At 42.9% G+C, this 21234-nt stretch overlaps 1 protein-coding gene across 1 annotated transcript; it reads left to right on the plus strand.

Moving 5' to 3' along the window:
• The first annotated feature begins 17771 nt into the window (after positions 1–17771).
• On the plus strand, positions 17772–21009 carry LOC113026924 (F-box/LRR-repeat protein 14-like). Its single transcript, XM_026176218.1, has one exon. The coding sequence runs from the start codon at positions 18507–18509 to the stop codon at positions 19716–19718; it is 1212 nt and encodes a 403-aa protein (XP_026032003.1). The 5' UTR covers positions 17772–18506; the 3' UTR covers positions 19719–21009.
• Positions 21010–21234: the final 225 nt, after the last annotated feature.

The raw sequence follows: 21234 nt of genomic DNA on the forward strand, positions 1-21234 counted from the left end.
ATAATCCTTGGTGTTTTAAGTGAGAGTTCCCACACTGAGGAACACACAAGCAGAGGAGAGAAGAGCATATGTGTCTATACGTGTCTTCAGACTCATTTTCTCTGTCTTTATAAAAAAGCAGCACATTACAGTGCTGAAGTATACAACATGAAAAACTCAACATGATCCAGAGCACACTGGGAAAAACAGACCTCACCTGAATTGAGCAAACGGCGGCACAAAATCAGGTTTATTTGACTTGTATTTTAGACCTAGTGGTTAACCAAGCTACATCATTTAAGAAGAAGAAGAAACACACCCAGTTAGAGTGTCAGATGGATTATACAGTAAAGTTCAAGGTTGTCCTTTGGCCTTTTATTATCACCTTTACAAAAGAAAAAAAGGAAATGGAAATTACTAGGAAATTACTCTCTAAACTTAGCTTCCTCAAATTGTAAAATAAAAACACTTTAAATGCCATCATTGTTTACACCAAAAATTCCTGGTTCAACTTTCAAAAGAAAACAATTTCTATTTATATACACCAAACCCTCAGCCATAGGCCCCATAATCCTCATATCAGTCAATTGGTCACAATGTTTTTTTGAAAGGACCTGATTAACTCAAACTAAAGTCACACTGCTAACAATAGAAAATGTTCACAAAGAGCAGACTGCAATGAGCTGGTGATTTCAGAGAGGTGAAAAACATTTAGGTTGGGCGACTGCAGGGTTTCCTCGTGCAGCGAGCGATTATCTATTTGTGACTGCTGTGATCTGCAAAAACTCATTAAAAGACATTTGCCGGGCAGGCATTAAAAGCATCACTGATGAGAGCGTTTAAAACCTACATGTGTGCTGGTAACCATGGTGTACACAATGATGCGCAGCTCTCTCCTGGAAGAAAGGACCAAGGAAAGACCAAACAAGAGCAGGACACAGTTAATGCTTTGAAATAATTTTTTTGAACGAGTTTTTGGTTGTGAACTGTGAAATGTTGACTAAAGAGGAGATTATTCTCCCCCACAGCTTTCGAAAACATTATTTTCTTCATTCATGTCTATGGTACCATATTCTTCATAAAGATATAATATATTCATATTGCTCATATTCTCACATATATCACTATGAAATATCTCCCCTGTGCTCTCTCTCCCAGACACTATGTCTGCATGTTCATGTTGTTGTTAAAGTCTCTTTTACTCCTCACCTGTTATTTCTGTTTTCAATCTCTTCTTGTTCTTTCTGCTTTAAAATGGAGAAATGCCTGCGTGAAGAACCAATAAGCCTACAATAACAATTTGAATTAATTATTTAATTACTTTTTAGTCTATTTAGGGGAAATAGGTTGTGTTTCAACTGTTTAAACAACTTTGCCCTTGGGTGGAAATTATTATTTAATGGCACATGCAGCATATTTACCCTATAAAAATAAATCTAACGTTCAGTCTTCTTTTAGCTCCATTTTGGATCTCCACCAGGTCAGGCTGATTAGCTGCTAAATTAGCTGCTCACCAGCTATTCCCCAGCTTTTTCTGGTCGTACTGAGCAGGTTTACACTGAAAATAGCCACTTACAATAAAGCTGCGGAGAACTGTGCATAATTTTCTGTTATTATATTGTTATATATTATATGACATACGCTACACCCTTCATAGTGTGTAATTTTCATTTTAGATTTTGAGCGTACAAATATTTTGCCTTGGTTCCAATCTTTTAGCACACTTCTGCTCCCATTACACTAGTTATGTTAAATTGTGTTCAAGCTTGTTGCTGTAATGGCTGAACCAAAAGCAGACTCGCAAGCAAGGTATAAGTCTGTAACTCATCTTTAAAGTTCAAAGCTTGGCTCATATGATGGGTAGGTGGGCCAGGAAGCAAACTGACTAAAAGGTCAAGGTCCAAAAGCAGTCAAAAAATCCCCAAACTCCAAAAAGCTAAATTTGTGAGGATAAGGCAAAAACAGTGGTTAAAAAATACCAAGAGATTCACATGGTCACAAGAGAATGTCGCAAGCTTAGCAAAAATGCTGAGACAATCGGACAGAGAGCAGAAGGAACCTGTATAAATACTGGATGGGTAATTAGCTGGTGGGAAACAGGTGTAGCTGAAAACTGGTAAGAAACAGAACAAAGGGAGGAAGTAGAACTAGAGCCAGAGGACGATACTATGAGGGAAGCTCAACACATCGTGGCTTCCTTTGTGTTAACTGACTTGACAAAACCTGAAAACACAGCTGGAGATAATAGTTATGAACTTCCTCTGTTAACCAGAGCTTTTTGCTTCAGGCTCTGTGCACGCTCACATAACAAGTGGTATTTTATAGTGCATGTGAAAAAACGATCCCTATGAGTGTCCCCCATTACTCCAGTCAGAGACATCATCAGGTGATGATCATGATTGCACTTGGAAATAAAAAAGAATAATTGAAAACATGGCACTTCCGGGGAATTTTAAACTGAAACCCTGAACATAACCTGCTCCCAACCACGTCAATTTTTTTTGCATAAGTTACCATGGTAATTTAGCTAGCTAACAAAAAAACAAAGAGTCACTTGGGTAAAACAGAAAACTCTGACTTCAAGCTTGAAAAGGAGGCTCGCAAACTGATTAATCTTGCTTCATAGTGCATCCCCTGGTGAGTAATTTCAAAAATAAAAACAAGACAAAATGATCAGAATCCTTGCAGACTGTTGCAATTGCCGTGATATATGTTACTCTTTATTTCCCTGAATGTCTAAAAGAGGTGGTAAAGTTACCATGAGCCAAAGCACTACAATCATATTGTGGGTAATGGACAATTTGGACATATTGTGGGTAATGGATAATACAATAAGTTTAAAAGAAAATAAACAGAATTATCCTTTAAAAGAGACACATCCATCAGAATAAATTCAGACATTACTCTGCAACAAGGCCTCAGTTTTAGACAATTTGTGGAACTGTATGATATAAAAAAGGGGATATTCCTAATATGGTCAACTCAACAGCTGTCCTCCCACCTACAGTTTAAACCATCTGTAAACAAGGGGCAGCAAATCACAATAAGCTTCCTTAAGGTTGTTTAAACAGCACGTTTAAGACAGACGCTGAAGACCAGATATAAGATAGACATGGATCATTGTGGCATGTTAATCATGCAAAGCTACTCTAATAAAGTAGCTCTGGAAATGAGCATGAATGCTTGCATTCCTGAACTTTCATCTTAATTTATCCCTGTTCTATCTTCCTATCCATTTTTCCTCATTTGTATCTCGTCTCCCTGCTTTTCTTGTGGTTTGCCTCCGCCACTCATAGATGCACACATCAACACCTCTACACTACAACCCACATCTCACTCATCGCTTCTCATTTGTTTCATTTTTCTCTTCCCAGCTACCTCCCTCCCTCATATTTTCACTCTCTCGACATAATGATTCAGTGACACTTGTCTTTTCGCTTCAGTGTTATGCCAACAGGAGGAGCACACACACTTACACACTCGTAAACACAGGAGAGAGTTGGGAGAGATTTGGAGAGTAATGATAAGTCTACTCCAGTCCATCCTCAACAACAAACAGTGTGTGTGACACGCTCTGAGCTGAGGTCAGGGGTCAGGTGGTGTTTCGATTTCTTTTGTACCCTCTGTGCTGGCGGGGTCACACAGCCCTCACAGACAGCTGCTGTCCATACTGCCTCCATGCTCTGAAGTATGCATCAGAACAGCTAAAGAGAATTAAGGGATTACTTCACTCTCTCTCTCTCACACACATATTTTAACACAGTTTTACTGCAGTAGCATATACAGCCCGTACACAATACTCACACTGCACAGAGATAAAAGGTTATGGGCGGCAATTTTGCTGCATTTTTTCATAATGTTTGCTTTGAGTTCGATAGTGTCAGGCCACAGACTAGCTAGCCTCCCGACCTCTGCCCTGCGCTCAGCACCTGTCGACCCTGTTTACAGGAAGGTTCAGAGGTCAAAGAGGACTTGCCCAGTCAAACCCCCTGATGGAGCTCTTTTTATGGCAGGGACAACACCTGTTAAACACACACACTGGAGATATATTCTCATCAGTGTGATAAACTGAGCAGCCTTGTTAATAATACTGGCAAACACATGCAACTTCAGTCACTTATTAATGAATTAATGATGGCCATTCAGACCGCACATACTCTATAGCAAGAATGCTTACTTTAATGCCCATGTGGGCAGACTGTGGGTTGCCCACACTAAGCAGAACAGAGTCCACAGTGGGGGCTATTGTATGGTTGCAGTGTACCCACAGTATGCTTGTCATCTAGGTGGGCTGTCCTACGAGGGCATTTGTTGGTTGAGCACCAGAGTTAGGTTGAGAAACTTGCCAAATCTTCTCGGCCAGGGCCAAACCGTTTATTCTGCTACTGACTCTGTGTTATTGTTGTTGTTTATTGGATTGGGTGGTTTTAATTCCAAACTTTAAACAGAAAACCGACAGGGCTGTGCAACAGACCACTGGGCAGACAATTATTACATAAAGAAAGAACAGTCACGAGTAAAAGTTAAAGGGTAACTAAGGCAGGCTGGCCGCACACAAAATAAAAGCTAGGGTTTTAACTAAGGCAAGCCAGCTTCACGCAATCCTACTCACAGCCAGCTAGCAGCTCAAAACTCTAATCAGGCTAGGTTTAAAGCATGCACCAAGGTTCGACAAAGGTCAGCAATATGAATAAGTTCAACAAAGATCGACGAGGGAGGCATGAAGGGCAAACTGCATGTTCAGTCCTAAGCAGCCGCCACTGAGTGAAGGACCTCCAGCCTTTTGTAGCCACAGGTGGGTACAATCAGCCACTGATTGCCTCTTGGAGCATCATGGGATCCCGGGGCAGCCAATCGTCCGTGTGGTCTGGCACACTTCATTCTGCATAAGTGAGGGTTGGCACGGGTCTCCCAGTAACCAATCACACACGAGTCCTGGAACACATTGATTTACCTAGAGGAAGGCGGGGCCACCTGAGGCCGGAGGCCGTAACACCCCTCCCCTTAAAACACCAACTAGGTCGGGCAGAAGCGGACGTTGCAGAGTGTGAACAACAACAAAGAACAAACACAGTAAAACATGTTTACAAGCGGGACAGACCATCAGCTAAAACATTTTCAGACCCCCTTTTATGGCGAATACTTAAGTTGTATTCCTGCAACAACAAAGCCCAGCGCATAAGGCGCTGGTTATGATTAAACATACGAGCAAGGAACACAAGTGGGTTGTGGTCGGTGTACACAACAAGAGGCAACATGCTGGACCCCAGGTACACGTGAAAGTGCTGAAGAGCCAACAACAAAGCCAGGGTCTCCTTTTCAATGGTGGAGTAGTTTAGCTGATTTTTATTGAACTTGCGGGAAAAGTAACAAACGGGGTGGTTCAAACCCTGCAAGTCTTCTTGCAACAGCACTGCCCCAGCCCCGACAGCACTGGCATCAACCTCCAGTTTGAATGGTCGCGTCAAATCAGGTGCAGCTAACACAGGAGTATGGCAGAGGAGGGCTTTTGCACTCTCAAAAGCATCCTGACACTCACTTGACCAGCCAAACTCAACCTTCGGGCTGAGTAGGTCAGTCAATGGCTTGACTACAGAGGAGAAATTCTTACAAAGGTTTCTGTAGTAGCCCACCATCCCTAGAAACCTACGCAACTCACGCCTGGTGGTAGGTGTGGGAAACTCTTTAATCACTGCCACTTTGGCATCTATGGGCCGGACCTGTCCACGTCCCACCTCCCGGCCTAAGTACGTCACTGTAGCTTTGGCAAACTCACACTTAGCTAAGTTGAGAGTTAGAGTAGCTTGAGCCAAACGGTGAAATACCTGCTGTAACGTTTCCAAATGATCTTGCCATGTTTCAGTGTAAACTACTAGATCATCTAGGTAGGCACTGCAGTTGGACAGGCCACGGAGGACTTTATTTACTAGCCTCTGGAAGGTGGCAGGAGCGTTACACATGCCGAACGCCATGACTGTGTATTGTAGAAAATCATCAGGTGTAACAAAGGCAGAGATGTTAGAGGCACGTTCAGTTAAAGGGACCTGCCAGTAACCTTTAAGAAGATCTAACTTTGAGACATACTGAGCAGTCCCAATACTGTCCACACAATCCTCAACTCTTGGGAGAGGATGTGAGTCAGCCACAGTCACAGAGTTCACCTTCCGGAAGTCTGTAATAAAACGGGGCGAGCCATCTGGCTTAGATTCCACTATACAAGGCGAGCTCCAGGGGCTTTGACTGGGCTTCGCTAAGCCATGTTGCAGCAGATAGTCAGCCTCCTGTTTCATGAGCAAGCGCTTATGGGGGCTGGCTCGATAAGGATGCTGCTTAATAGGTTTAGCTCCCTGGACATCGATGTCATGCTCCAGCACCGTAGTGGAAGTTGGCACATCCCCGAATAAACAGGGGTGTTCCCTAATCAAGGCAATTATGTCTTCTTGCTGCTCTGAAAACAGATGCTCAAGCAAACTCGGCAATGCCTTTAGCATTTCAGAGTTAGGCAGACGGGGTCTAGAACAGGTGGGATAACGTAGTTTTAACCCATCAACCTCGTCCACCCCTCCTTCCTCTAGGTGGCTTGAGGCTACAATAGGAGCACAGAACCCAGCAGGCTCTGGCGTTGACCGAGGATGGTACAGTTTCAACATGTTTATGTGACAGACGCGTGTTTTGCGTCTGCGGTCGGGAGTGCAAATTACATAATCTGTCTCCCCTCTCTTTTCACAAACTTTAAAGGGGCCACTATACCTCGCAGACAAGGCTGAGCCTGGAACAGGCAAGAGCACAAGAACCTGGTCCCCCACCTGAAAGGTTCTTTTAACAGAAGCCTTATCATAATGGCGTTTCATCTTTCCCTGTGAAGCGGCAAGGTGCTGTTTAGCCAGAGCGTTGGCTTGATTCAAACGCTCACGGAAGTGCTTTACATAACTGCTGACATTCACTTTGAAGACCCCATGTGGGCTTAAAAACGCCTCTTTCAGAGCTTTGAGGGGTCCCCGTGGCCTATGGCCAAATACCAGCTCAGAAGGACTAAAACCAAGTGACTCCTGAACGGCGTCACGGGCAGCAAATAACACAAATGGAACACCCTCATCCCAGCTCTTTTCACTCTCCAAGCAGTATTTGCGTAGCATCGTCTTTAAGGTCTGGTGCCACCGCTCTAATGCACCCTGCGATTCAGGATGATACGCAGAGGACACGACATGCTTGACACCTAGAGTGCTAGCCACTTGGTTGAACAACTTAGACTGAAAGTTTGAGCCCTGGTCGGTCTGTATGACCTTTGGCAAGCCAAACACTGAAAAGAATGTTGTCAACGCCTTAACGACTGCTTTTGCTGTAACCTTATGTAACGGGACAGCCTCGGGGAAACGGGTAGCTGCACACACGATTGTGAGAAGGTATTGCTTTCCTGATTTTGTTCTAGGTAGTGGACCCACACAGTCTACTATGACATGGTCAAATGGCTGATCCACTACAGGAATGGGACACAACGGAGCCAGGGGTATGACCTGATTAGGTTTACCTGCAACCTGACATACATGGCAACTGTTGCAAAATTTAGAAACATCACGCTTCATACCAGGCCAAAAGAAATGTTTTAATAGTAGCTGGTATGTTTTCGTGATGCCCAAGTGTCCCGACCACTGGCTTTCATGGGCAAGGGCCAGGATCTTTTGCCGGTACACAGAGGGAACTACAATCTGCTTGACCTTACTCCAATCTGCACCTTCTGCACCAGGTGGAGACCACTGACGCATTAGAACATCATGTTCTACAAAATAGGCTTGTTGCTCTTTCTCGACTTGCTCAGCACTTACCGTACGTTTGAACCAGCTCTGTAGTGTTTCATCAGCTAATTGAGCTGCTGATAGCTGGTCTCTAGTCAAGGGCAGCAAAGAGACCTTAGGAAATGGATCAGGCTCCTCAGGTTTCACAGAGTCTGGGGGTGACAGAACATTGTTTCTGTTAGTGGGCACATCATTCTCCCCGGAAAATGAGGACATCAACACAGAATCAGAGAGGGCAATATCAGTATCTTTACGAGCTTGTGCTCGAGTAATTGCACAGGCTGGATACACCCCAGGGTGCATAGAAACATCAGAGGCTTTCTGATTCAGGGGGTTGTCTAAAACCTCCAGACGAGGGAGCACTACCCCTCCTGCGATATCATTGCCCAACAGCATGGCCACACCCTCTATTGGCAAGGCCGGGCAAACAGCAACAGGGAAAAATCCTGTAGCAAGGTTTGATTTAATAAAAATTCTGTGAACTGGTCTGGGAGCGTAACCCATCTCTATCCCCCGTAGAACAGAATTAAAACCACATTCACTTTCAGCAGAAAATGGTAATACACTTGAGAGGATGACAGTTTGAGAACCTCCAGTGTCCCTTAAAATACGCACAGGTTTTAACTCAGATGGATTGTCTGTTAGCGATACTGAGGCATCAAAAATGAATGGTTCGAAACAGGGGTCTGGCACCCTACCACCACAACCATGGACCTCATGACGGGCCTCAGCTTTTACAAAACCCACCCCTTTGGGTTGCTGAGCATTTGATGTTTTGTGTTTTAAGGCTAAACAGTCAGCAATCACATGTCCAGTTTTATGACAGTAAAAACATTCACGGTTTTCCCTAGACCCAGACACTTTAGCTGTGTGGCGCTGTTGCACAGGGCTAACCCGTGGCTTCTCACTGTCAGTAAACGAGGCTTTATGAGTGAGTACAAACTCATCAGCAAGAACAGCAGCAGATGCGAGTGACGTCACTTTCTGTTCATTCAAATATAGCACAATACGCTCAGGAATGCACTTCTTAAAATCCTCTAACAAAACTAATTCGCGCAGAGCGTCATAGTCACTCGCTTTTGAAGCAACACACCACTTATCAAAGAGAACCCCCTTTTCTCTTGCAAACTCCACATAAGTTTGAGTTGGCAATTTCTTTTGCTGGCGAAACCTCTGCCTATAGGCCTCGGGAACTAGCTCATATGCCTGCAAGACAGCTGTTTTAACGCACGCGTAATCTAAACTGTCCTTTAAAGAAAGTGCAGCCACCACCTCTTGGGCTTTGCCGGACAGTTTGCACTGTAGCAAAAGAGGCCAAATCTCACTAGGCCACTGCAGCGCGCCAGCGATACGTTCAAATGCTGCAAAGTATGTATCAACCTCAGTTTCTCTAAAAGTGGGCACTAAAGAAATGCACTTATTAATTTTAAAAGCAGAAGCGGACGAGGAGGTGGGACCGGAATTGTCAGCAGAGACAGATGAGGCTTGAGACTGAGACTCCAGCTCAACCTTTCGGAGCCTAACGGCTTTGTCTGCCTCTATTTCCAGCCTTCTTATTTCGAGCTGAACCCGCCTGTTCTGAGCCTTCTCCTCAGCCTCCAATTGGAGACGTGCCAGCCGCACCTTCAGCCGAGCTCCTTCTCTGCCTTCTGAACTCCCAGAAGAGAGTGGGTCATAGCGAGGAAGCGTGCGCGGCGTTTTTCCCCGCTCATCCCCCTCACCATCCCCACTAGAACCATTTTGGCCCTCTTCAACTACGGCAGCTTGGCTTGGCACACCAGAGACCACAGGTGAAACAGGCACTTGAAGCACACCAGCTCCCACCAACTTGTCCACCACTAAGGCTTTTATATCACACTTACGGAGGGTTTTTGAAACCTGCAGCTGAAAGTGATCCACAATTTGCAGCAAATCATTTTTGCGACAGCTATTAATAATCTCAAGAGATGGGGCAGCTATAAAGTGCTGTAAACAAAACGCAGCCGACATAGTGCTTAATCTCTAGTGATTTTTTTTTTTTTTTTGTTTAACCCCCACTCCCAGGAACAAAGACCCCCTATGAGGGATCCCGGACGAGCCCCCACTTATGTTACGACCCGGCTCAAAAGCCGCAACATAAAAAAAAGGAGATGAATAACAGAGTGTGGGTGAGAAGAGGTTTCATCCTAAAATGGAAAACCAGGTTGGCTAAAATGGCTGGTGCCACCAAGGCAAAGACTAGTGCACTGCCGGAAAGCTTGCCTCAGGTATGCTTTTATCCACACCTGACTAGGTGTGGCCAATTAGCACCAGCTGAAAACACTGAGACGATTAAAAGCTGCAGAGGGACGTAACAGAAGTCTGAAGAAACAAGACATATTGTCAATTTAACAATTTATTTGTTCAGCAAACATGGGTCTCAGAAGCATTTGGAAGAACTATACAAGCCCACAACAGCCTGGTACCTCTTCCTTATGCTGGTCACCTGATTGGTCACACATTGTTGTGGGATGGCATCACATTCTCCAACCAGCATTTGTTGCAAGTCAGCCAGACTGGTTGTGTGGGTCACTCTGGCACGCCCAAGCTAATCCCGCAAGTGTTCAGAGGGGTTGAGGCCATTCCATCTTCTCCACTTCTAAATTCTGGAGGAAGTTTCTGATAAACCCCACTCTGTCCTAGACCAGATTTGGCAAGTTTTTATTGGCGTAACAATCTGCTGCTCAAGCCACAAATGCATTTTCCTTACAAACGTGGGACCTTTTAAAGGGAAATAAAAAGGCTTTCTAATGGTATAAGATTTGTTGCCAAGAAGCAATGCTACAGCAAAGCAATAATCAAGCAAACATAAATTTAGTTACTTTTTATGCTAAGTTTATTTGATTTGGCAGGTATTTATACTACATGTCCTTCCTGATACAACCTCCCAAAAGATTAATGCATGTATGTAATTTCCCTGTATGATGTTTTCCTTGCCAGCAAACGTGACTGGGAAGGTCCACAGTGGGTATCTGTGGGTGAACTTTGGGGCTTCGTGGGCTGGACAAACCTATACTTGGGCCCCGAGTTGGTGTACCCACACAGGGTCGATAGCAGTTTCATGCTTTGGGACTCCACGGACAAGCCCACTGTCTGTTGCCCACAGAAAATGCTCCCTGGGACCCAAAATGGCAAAACTGCAAACCGTCCCAGATGGGTTTTCATTGGTTTACCTACAAGAAAACTACGGATGCACCCAATTGAGGACCATGTGGGATCAGTGCACATTTGCCCTGACCACAGAGCCTTAAACTTTACCCACTGTGGGCCTGCATAGGCATGCTTGCTGGGTCTCAACACAATGACTGGTGGTCACACAGTACCGGTTGGTGAGTCTGCTTGGTTTTCTGTGTGTGGCTAAAATAGTGTGAGAAACAGTGCATATGTTAACCACAGTGACAGTGTGTAACACATCAGTTTCTACTGTTTGTTGAATTGTTTTATCTGCACCCAGTGATTTGGTTTATATTTTTGATTAATAATTCTTGTCAATGCTTTCAACTGCTATAGAGTGAGTTAAGATGCAGAATTGCAAATATTATTTTGAGAAATCAGATGTTGGCCTGTTTCTTTCGGACAACATGTGACACAAATAAATGCAAAGAATTGTGCTGCATTGCTTATGCTGTGGTATCATAATGTTGTTCATGAGGACTTCTGAGCAAAAAGCAGAAGTCCACATAGTGTGTATCAGCCTTGGTTTTTGGTTATGGTGCACTAGACTTCGGTATCAGTTGTGGTTTGTGCTAGTGTTTCCATGAAATGACTATAATAGAAAAAAGACAAAGCGTGTGTATGAGTGGGTGCGTGGAGAGCTGTCAGAGAAGATCTGGTGAGAGTGGGCTAATTGGAGTTAATTCACCATCTGTCTGTGTGAGCCAGCACACAGGGTCATTAGCAGAGACAAGTCCAGCCACAGGGGAGGCCGAGAGGGGAATCACCATCCCTCACTTGCTCTCCTGCTGCCTTTAGTGCTCCTTTCCTTCCTGTCTTGTTATGTCACTCTGCACTTATGACTGTTATCTTGTTATGTTACGACTGGACCGTCTGTACACTCCTGGTGAAAACATTCGTCCCTCTGTAAAGAATAAGATGAAAAGTAAAATCATCTGAATTGTTTGTTTGACTTACCGATTCTGTTTTGAAATGTTTATGATCTAATTTGGTGTACCGTGATGGTACGGTGCCACTTTTTTTTTTGTTTCCCCGGTCCAGCACTGCCCTCTGCTGGGCTGAGGTTGTCCCAGCTGAGCACAGAGACTTCAGACAGAAGAAAAATAAATAAATACACAAATATCCTTCAGCTAAAGAAGATGCCACACAGTGCACTTTAAATGTTGATGCTACAACTCACATTATGCAGACAGCCTGTGCAACAGTAAGACAAAATTAAGTTACATTTTTTGAGTGATGTCTATTCATTTGTGTGGCTAAACAGTTCTCTGTAGTTCAGATTCGGTTGGTTGATTTTATGTCCCTCTTTATGTACCCTGACCCCTCAAAGTACTTTACACTGCAACCCACAATAAGCTTTTCATACATGTATTCATAGAGTACCTAACCCTGTAAAGGCAAGTGTATGTCACTACATTATCAGTGTGATGTTTTTTCCCAAGAAAACTCAAATAACTTGCACCAAAAAAATGCCAGCTGTAGCAAAATTTTTGCAAATTAAAACTCAAATAACACTCCAGTTTCAAAACATATTTAATTTTCTGGCTATTGTTTAATGGTTCAGGCTTTACAGAGTTATTTCTATACACTTCAGAACGTTATCTGCTTTGTGGGAGGAAAGAAAAAAACCCCTCTGAGAACATGACCGGTGTGTTTTATAGAATTAAAAATAGAAACATACATGATCTTAAAAATGGTCTTGATTAATTAATGATGAGGAAGGAGAAGAAGATGAGTGAGTGTGGAGGTAAGAGGGATAGTTGCTGGCTTGACAGTGTAGAGGACTGTTGAGTATTCTTACTCAAAGGCAGTGTCAGCTTCTCTTCCTTTTCATATCATAATCTCCCAAAACAAAACAGGTCGGTGTACACGTCTTTTTCATTTTAAAGTTGTGATACATTCTTATGTAAATATATATATAATTTTAAATGTTCAAAGGGGTCTTTCATCTGTCCACTTGAAAACAGAAATGCAGTGTGGAGGTTTATGAACACAGTCATGACTCATGCTGACACTCCTCTTTGATTTACCGACTTTTCACCACAGGCTGCTGCTCTGTAGCCCACAACCTAAGGAATATACACATACATAAATCAGTCTAACAGTGCAGAGCACGCATGTATAGCTTGTACTGTGACTTTGGGGGTTTATAGCTTTGCTCTAAGGCGGGGGTGTCAAACATGAGGCCGGGTTTGGGGGGGGGGGGGGGGGGGGGGGGGAGAAATCGACCCAGCAAAGACTCTAAACCGGCCCCAGTGGAAGACTTTGAGAAATGTGAAGAAGAGCATAAATTTTGGTCTTTTAACCAATTGTGTTTTCATACGTTTTACAGCTTTTCCTGCTGAAAAAGACGACCCCAATGGCCACTCATACAACACCGAAGTAACACATTTATGAGTCCGGCTGACAGAGCAACATTTCTTTATTGTATACAAATTGCACTTCTTTTTTTCTTATATTAAAATATCTCAGGGATTAAATGTGCAGTTAAACTTCCTTAAACTGCAGAGGGGAGTTTAAAAAGTTAATCACTCAAATAAACAGTTCATTTTCTTCACCACCAGAAAGGAAGTAAACAATACTTGACATCATGACATAAACTATGTAAAGCAGTACCAAACCGTTTTGCACACATACAGGAGTAACCTTATCTGTTCGACTACAGAAGAACATTTTGCATTTGTACCTGATTACCGGGCTTGCAACGCTTTTCCCATTAAAACCTACTATAGCCTTCTTTGTATAAGAGCAGTTTCTGTATTTCAGTCCCTTGAAATGCTCTGAAATAACCTGTAAGAGTCTATGTTGTGTGCATTGTGGAGGTTAAGCTGGGGAAGGGGTAGCCTTGTGAGCGACTTAGAGGCCCAGAGACAGTCAGGAGCCCAGAAATATGCCAGGAATTACAGATATTTATTGTTTCAGGGTCTTGGGAGAACTGCAGTCAGTGGACCCTGCATTTCTAGCAGTAAAGGTCAAAGGTGGGACGCTACATTCTCACCGCTGCACAAGCACATGACATGAAATCTTACACTTTGAGACTTTCGGTACAAACCTAATACTGAGATAGTTGGGAATCTTGTTGTCCACATTTGTTTAGATAAATAAATACAAAAAAGGATCTTCCATTTGTCTGACAAACCACAAAACCCAGTTCATTAGAAATACACAGAAGTTTGTGTGTGTTGGATTTCAATCGACCTTTTTCAGCTTTTTCAGCAGAAAGAAAAAAGAGATATTGTCAGTTTAATGAATCATTAACAACAAATATATTTGCATGGACAGCACATGCATGAACATCTAAGAATAATTAGAATATTCTACAGAACAGAAAAGTCATTCCAAAGCAGGAAAGCCTTTACAGAGACATGAGGCTCATCACAGCATCTGAAACTCTCATATCAAAAGAGAATATTATAAGCTCTGCTAGTTCTCACACAAAGCTGTAGACCTTTAGCAGCAGCTGTTTTGCTATTGCTCCATAAGCCAAGTGGAAGTGAGACAGCATGAAACTGACAGGAGGCTAAAAGATTTTTTTTAATCCTGCTGTACTGGGTCACTGTCAGTGTGTAAATCAGTAAAATGATTTCCCTCTCTCGTCCTTTCCTCACTGAGCAATCAGTGTAATGCACCCGCTGTGTGTCCTCCAGGCAGCCAGAGGTGACCAGGTCAGTGAACGCCTCATTGCAGTAACTCTGGGCTTCCTGCCAGTTTGAGGGCATTAAGGCAAAGTAACAAGTCCACACAGGATGATGGACGTGTGACTATTTCAGGAAGATGGCGTATGTAACACACCAATGATTCATGGCAACTACTTTTACTTAACTATAACATAATAATACTATAATTACTTGAGGTAAAACACAAAGCATTTGGATACACACACATTTTTTAAACTGACTCGTTTCAGTCTAAGTTGTCATAAGATATACATATATATATATTTACTATTTTCACTGAGCAGCAGCTTGGAGCATCCCTTCATGAGTCACAGATGGGAGCAGGTTACATCTTTCTGTCGTCTTTGTGTGGTGGTGATAGGCTACCAGAACTTCCAGCTTTGCATTTGCCTTCCACATGGATGTAGAATGTGTCGATAATGTATTGCAGAAGAGCTTTTTTGTTTTCTAAACTGATTAAGGGTGTTTAAATAATGAACTAAGATCATTAGGAAATCATATTGGCCACTGTGCCGAGGTTATTGCTGTTGCTCTTTAGTGCTTTGCTCCTGTGTGATGTTTAATGTAGCTGCCAAAGAACAAGAATGTTTGTGTATCTAGGTTAAATTTATATTTGTGCATCAACTTTCTCTGTACACGGAAGCCGTATAGATATGTTTATTCATGTTTGGCTTTGCCCTGCTATCTTTGTTTAGCTGTATGCTTATGCTTATTCTTCTGTGTATAAAAGTTATGAGTCAGTTTGTCTGCCCAGTAAACTTGCCATTCAAATATTGAGCCATCAGAGTCAGCATTATTAATTATACATGTAAAAAACAACAACAACTACTTGTTGCATTGCACAACTAACAGTCCTACACTGTTGTTTTGGTAGCGCTTCAAATACAACTCACAAAGCATACACTTGTATACTTTGCACATGTCTGTGTGCATGTGGTCATTATATGCATGACAGAACTTCAGACACAAAGCCCTGTTTTGTCTAGATTTGTCTTTATTTATTTACACATGTATGATAAATTCTGAGGTGTATAAAGGCTTGTTCGTATATGTACAAAGGCTTGCTGTAAGATTAAGTGGTTAAATTATGATGACTAAGATGGAAGAGGGTTTTTATCCGTTGTCCTCTCCACCTCACGTATTGAGACCAGAAGATATCAGTCTTTAAAAGGCCTCACTTGGAAACCTGATAGGAAATGAGCCAATCTGTCGATGAATCACGAATACCAGTTTTAACAGTTATAACTGTAGAAAGGCAATTTAGGTGTGTTTTATTTAACAATAAGGTAATTTAACTTTACCTAATTGTACAATCCCAATTCCAAAAAAGTTGCCATTCTGTTTAAATTGTGAATAAAAACACAATGCAGTGATCTGCAAATCTGAAAACTCAACATCCAGGGTTTAAACTGAGATATTTTAATTTATGAGGAAAAATATTAAAAAACAAAAAAGACAAAACAACAACAAAATCAACAACAACAACTGGAGTAACATGTTGTAGTTAATTAGGTTAATTGGCATGACTGGGTATAAAACGAGTATACAGTGGGGCAAAAAAGTATTTAGTCAGCCACCGATTGTGCAAGTTCCCCCACCTAAAATGATGACAGAGGTCAGTAATTTGCACCAGAGGTACACTTCAACTGTGAGAGACAGAATGTGAAAAAAAAATCCATGAATCCACATGGTAGGATTTGTAAAGAATTTATTCGTAAATCAGGGTGGAAAATAAGTATTTGGTCAATAACAAAAATACAACTCAATACTTTGTAACATAACCTTTGTTGGCAATAACAGAGATCAAACGTTTACTATAGGTCTTTACCAGGTTTACACACACAGTAGCTGGTATTTTGGCCCATTCCTCCATGCAGATCTTCTCGAGAGCAGTGATGTTTTGGGGCTGTTGCCAAGCAACATGGACTTTCAACTCCCGCCACAGATTTTCTATGGGGTTGAGGTCTGGAGACTGGCTAGGCCACTCCAGGACTTTCAAATGCTTCTTACGGAGCCACTCCTTTGTTGCCCGGGCGGTGTGTTTTGGATCATTGTCATGTTGGAAGACACAGCCTCGTTTCATCTTCAAAGTTCTCACTGATGGAAGGAGGTTTTGGCTCAAAATCTCACGATACATGGCCCCATTCATTCTGTCCTTAACACGGATCAGTCGTCCTGTCCCCTTGGCAGAAAAACAGCCCCATAGCATGATGTTTCCACCCCCATGCTTCACAGTAGGTATGGTGTTCTTGGGATGCAACTCAGTATTCCTCTTCCTCCAAACACGACGAGTTGAGTTTATACCAAAAAGTTCTACTTTGGTTTCATCTGACCACATGACATTCTCCCAATCCTCTGCTGTATCATCCATGTGCTCTCTGGCAAACTTCAGACGGGCCTGGACATGCACTGGCTTCAGCAGCGGAACACGTCTGGCACTGCGGGATTTGATTCCCTGCCGTTGTAGTGTGTTACTGATGGTGACCTTTGTTACTTTGGTCCCAGCTCTCTGCAGGTCATTCACCAGGTCCCCCCGTGTGGTTCTGGGATCTTTGCTCACCGTTCTCATGATCATTTTGACCCCACGGGATGAGATCTTGCGTGGAGCCCCAGATCGAGGGAGATTATCAGTGGTCTTGTATGTCTATCCCAACTGTTTTGAGACATGGTGCTGCCATCAATTTCAAAATAACCTTATTTTTTCTTTAAATGTTGCATTTTCCCAGTTTAAACATTTGATATGTTTTCAGTGTTTTTATCACTTCATTGTGATAAATTAATTACTGAATTGGAAATGGACAAATTTAACTCAAACATAGTTTATGAATAATTTCTGACCCCTGTTTTTTTGCTGACTGACACATCTATTTTATTTGCAGCCCATAGCACATAAAAACAACAGAAGGTGACCTGGTCCTTTTAGAGACAGGCACATTTACAGTCCATGCATTTCAGAATACATGAAAAACTGAAAGGAATGTTTTGTTGTGTTAACATGGTATTTTTGGAAAGTAGCAAATTCTTTAATGGTGATTGAAATGTGACCAGAACTTGCAAATCGATTATGATTAATCACTTCGATCATGACACACTGCTCTCCCCTACATAAGCTGCTTTTGTAAGTTAAAAGTATCGGCATTGGTATCGGCAATGCTGGCCCTGTGGTTACTTGGTATCGGATCTACCTAAATTTGTAGTGTCGCAAAGCACTATTGAGTTTGTTGGGGTTTTTTGTTTGTTTGTTTGTTTTTTAACCATACAATCTTATTTTAAAAAGAAAAAAATGTTCATGGATCCAGTAGGAGTCGCTAGTCGCCGTGCTCTAACAGTTGGTTTATTCATGGGGGAGATCCGGGATGGAAATGCCAAAGAAGATAAAGGAGCCGGGCAGCTGTCGTTGTACGAGAAAACAGCGCGAGAGATAAAAGTTCCTACACAAGAGAGTTTAAGCGTCGCCATGAGCTGGAGTAAAGAATAAGCTGTTCCGGGCGTCTTGGACGAACGGGCTGTCCGACTTTGAAGCTCTCAAGTTTGGACAGCTAGCTGACGCTGCGCCGCTGCTGTTAGCCTAGCTTTGCTAGGTAACTACTACGTCTCCATCTCTGAGTCTCCTGCCTCTGTCTCCACCTTGTCAGCAGTACCGTGCAGCTAGTGGTCATTTTGCGTGCTCTTGTTTTTTATTGACTCTAATAGAGCATGTTTCTTTTTGTCATTCTACACTTGAAGCCGTCCGGTAGCTCGTCTGTATGCTAGCTGACGTTAGCTAACGTTTGCCGGGCCAGACAGCAACTTCGGCAGCAGAGTTTCGGGGGAGTATTGTCGCTCACAAGCAGCCTGTGCTGCCAAAAGGAGTCCGCCTGCAGACATGTTTGAAATGGAGACGCATATCTCGTGCCTTTTCCCGGAAATTTTGGCCATTATTTTCAGTTACCTGGACGTTAAGGACAAAGGGAGAGTAGCCCAAGTGTGCACGGCCTGGAGAGACGCGTCCTACCACAAGTCGGTGTGGAGGGGGGTGGAAGCCAAGCTCCATCTGCGGCGAGCCAACCCGTCTCTGTTCCCCAGCCTGCAGACTCGGGGCATCAAGAAGGTTCAGATTCTCAGCCTGAGGCGAAGTCTGAGTTACGTGATTCAGGGGATGCCGCACATTGAAAGCCTTAACCTGTGTGGGTGTTTCAACCTCACAGACAACGGTCTCGGACATGCCTTTGTGCAGGACATCTCATCCCTGCGAGTGCTGAACCTCAGCCTTTGTAAACAGATCACTGACTCCAGCCTGGGAAGGATCGCTCAGTACCTCAAAAACCTGGAGGTGCTTGAACTCGGGGGATGCAGCAATATCACCAACACGGGCCTGCTGCTCATTGCCTGGGGCTTGCACAGACTCAAGAGCCTTAACCTGCGTAGCTGCAGGCATGTGTCTGACGTGGGCATCGGCCACCTGTCTGGTATGACCCGCAGTGCAGCGGAGGGTTGCCTCACCCTGGAGAAGTTAACTTTGCAGGACTGCCAGAAGCTCACCGACCTCTCCCTCAAACATATCTCAAAGGGCCTAAACAAGCTCAAAGTGCTCAACCTCAGCTTCTGTGGGGGGATATCTGATGCGGGGATGATCCACCTGTCACACATGACCCACCTGTGCAGCCTGAACCTGCGGTCGTGTGATAACATCAGTGACACCGGGATAATGCATCTGGCCACGGGCTCCCTCCGGCTCACCGGGCTTGACGTCTCCTTCTGTGATAAGATTGCTGACCAGAGTCTGGCTTACATTGCCCAGGGGCTATATCAACTGAAGTCTCTGTCTCTGTGCTCTTGTCACATCAGTGACGATGGCATTAACAGGATGGTACGCCAGATGCACGAACTCAAGACTCTAAACATTGGACAGTGTGTGCGAATCACAGACAAAGGCTTGGAATTGATAGCTGACCACTTGAGCCAGCTGACAGGGATCGATCTGTATGGTTGTACTAAGATCACCAAGAGGGGCTTGGAGAGGATAACACAGCTCCCGTGCCTTAAAGTGTTAAACCTGGGACTGTGGCAGATGACCGAGAGTGAGAGGGTGAGGTGAAAGCTCTCCTGTTCAGTCCACATTTCAGAGGAGACTCTGCTTCCATTCTTAAATTTACCTTCTATGCTGCGACTAAAAACGAGGAGCCGGACTCGGCATTCATCACTGGAATATTGTTCACCTCTGCTGCAATACTCTGACTTTATTTCAGTCTTGTTCTCTCCTTCCTTAAAGTGCCCCAATTATGCTCATTTAGAGGGTCTGAATTTTTTATTTTAGGGATCTACCAGAATTTATTTCATGCTGTCATTGCTGCTCAGGTTGCATTGACCTAGCCCTCCACAATCTGTTGCCTGATTTAAAAAAAAAAGAAAGAAAAGGCTTTAGCCACAGTAGAAACGCATGCTTTTCAACTTTCTAAGTGATTGTTTTGTTAGAGTGACAGCCGCTTTAGATTAGTCTAAATAGTCTCCACTATTTTATGCTCAGTCTGCTGGCTAACATCAAAACCAGAAAAATTTGGAAACAAAAGAAGCTTGGTTGTGAATTTGTATTAAAATATGGTGTATATGTGCACAGAGTAAGGATATGAGTATTTTTAAAATGTGATGTAAATTTCAGAGGCAACAAAATCCAGAATGAGGTATTTCGGTCCAGCAGCAATGTTTTCTGTGGGAAAAGAGAAACTGTATTTGTTATAGACAACACAAAAAAAGGATGAGGGAAACCACCCAAAGCATAATAGGGGCACTTTAAATCTCAGCCTGTGTACAGTTCCTACTGTCTAGCTACCTCATTCATTGAACACAGGAGTGCCTGCTGTTGCTAAATACTAGATTAGAGTTTATATTTTTGTGACTCACATACCAATGGAGATTTTGATTTCTCTTTTTCATCCTTTTTTTTTGGTTTTCTGAGTAACAGCTAGGCATTTAACTTTAAACAGAAGTGCTCGAGTGCTTGAAGTTTTTGTAATAGATTTTGTTTGTTTGTTTTCCTTGTTTTTTTATTTACCTGTAACATTTTTTTTTTGTAATTGAATGACTAAAATTTGTACTTCAAATTGAAGTGGGTGAATCACTCCTGTCTTTGTTTACCTATGTTTAGTGGCCTCCCTTTCATATTACTGAGGAAGTAAGTTATGTATCACGTCTAAGGTTTATCATCACATATACAGTGAGGTGTAGTCATTAGCAACTACCAAGACTATATGCAATACTTTCAACTGGCACTTCCAATGATAACACCAGAGTATTTCTTTAAAAAAAAAAGAAAAAAAAGCAGTAATTTAAGATTGTTTTATATTCATACAGGAGTGATATTTATGAATAAAGAGGACAAATATGTTTGATTCTTGTCTCTTATTTGTAACAGCTGTACCAACTTTGATTAGGTGTATGATTATAAGCTTTTATTTCTGTGGTTTGTACAGCTTCTATTGGCTGTGCAGTATGTTCGATCAGTTTTTGGTATATTTCTATAGTATAATGCTGAGTTATATCTGAAGTTGGCATAATACAAATGCTGCATAGTCAAATTTGTTAACTGCTATGGTCAAAATCTGAACCACAGAACA

Source organism: Astatotilapia calliptera, chromosome 7, assembly GCF_900246225.1.
Source record: "Astatotilapia calliptera chromosome 7, fAstCal1.2, whole genome shotgun sequence".
Taxonomy (NCBI): Eukaryota; Metazoa; Chordata; class Actinopteri; order Cichliformes; family Cichlidae; genus Astatotilapia; species Astatotilapia calliptera.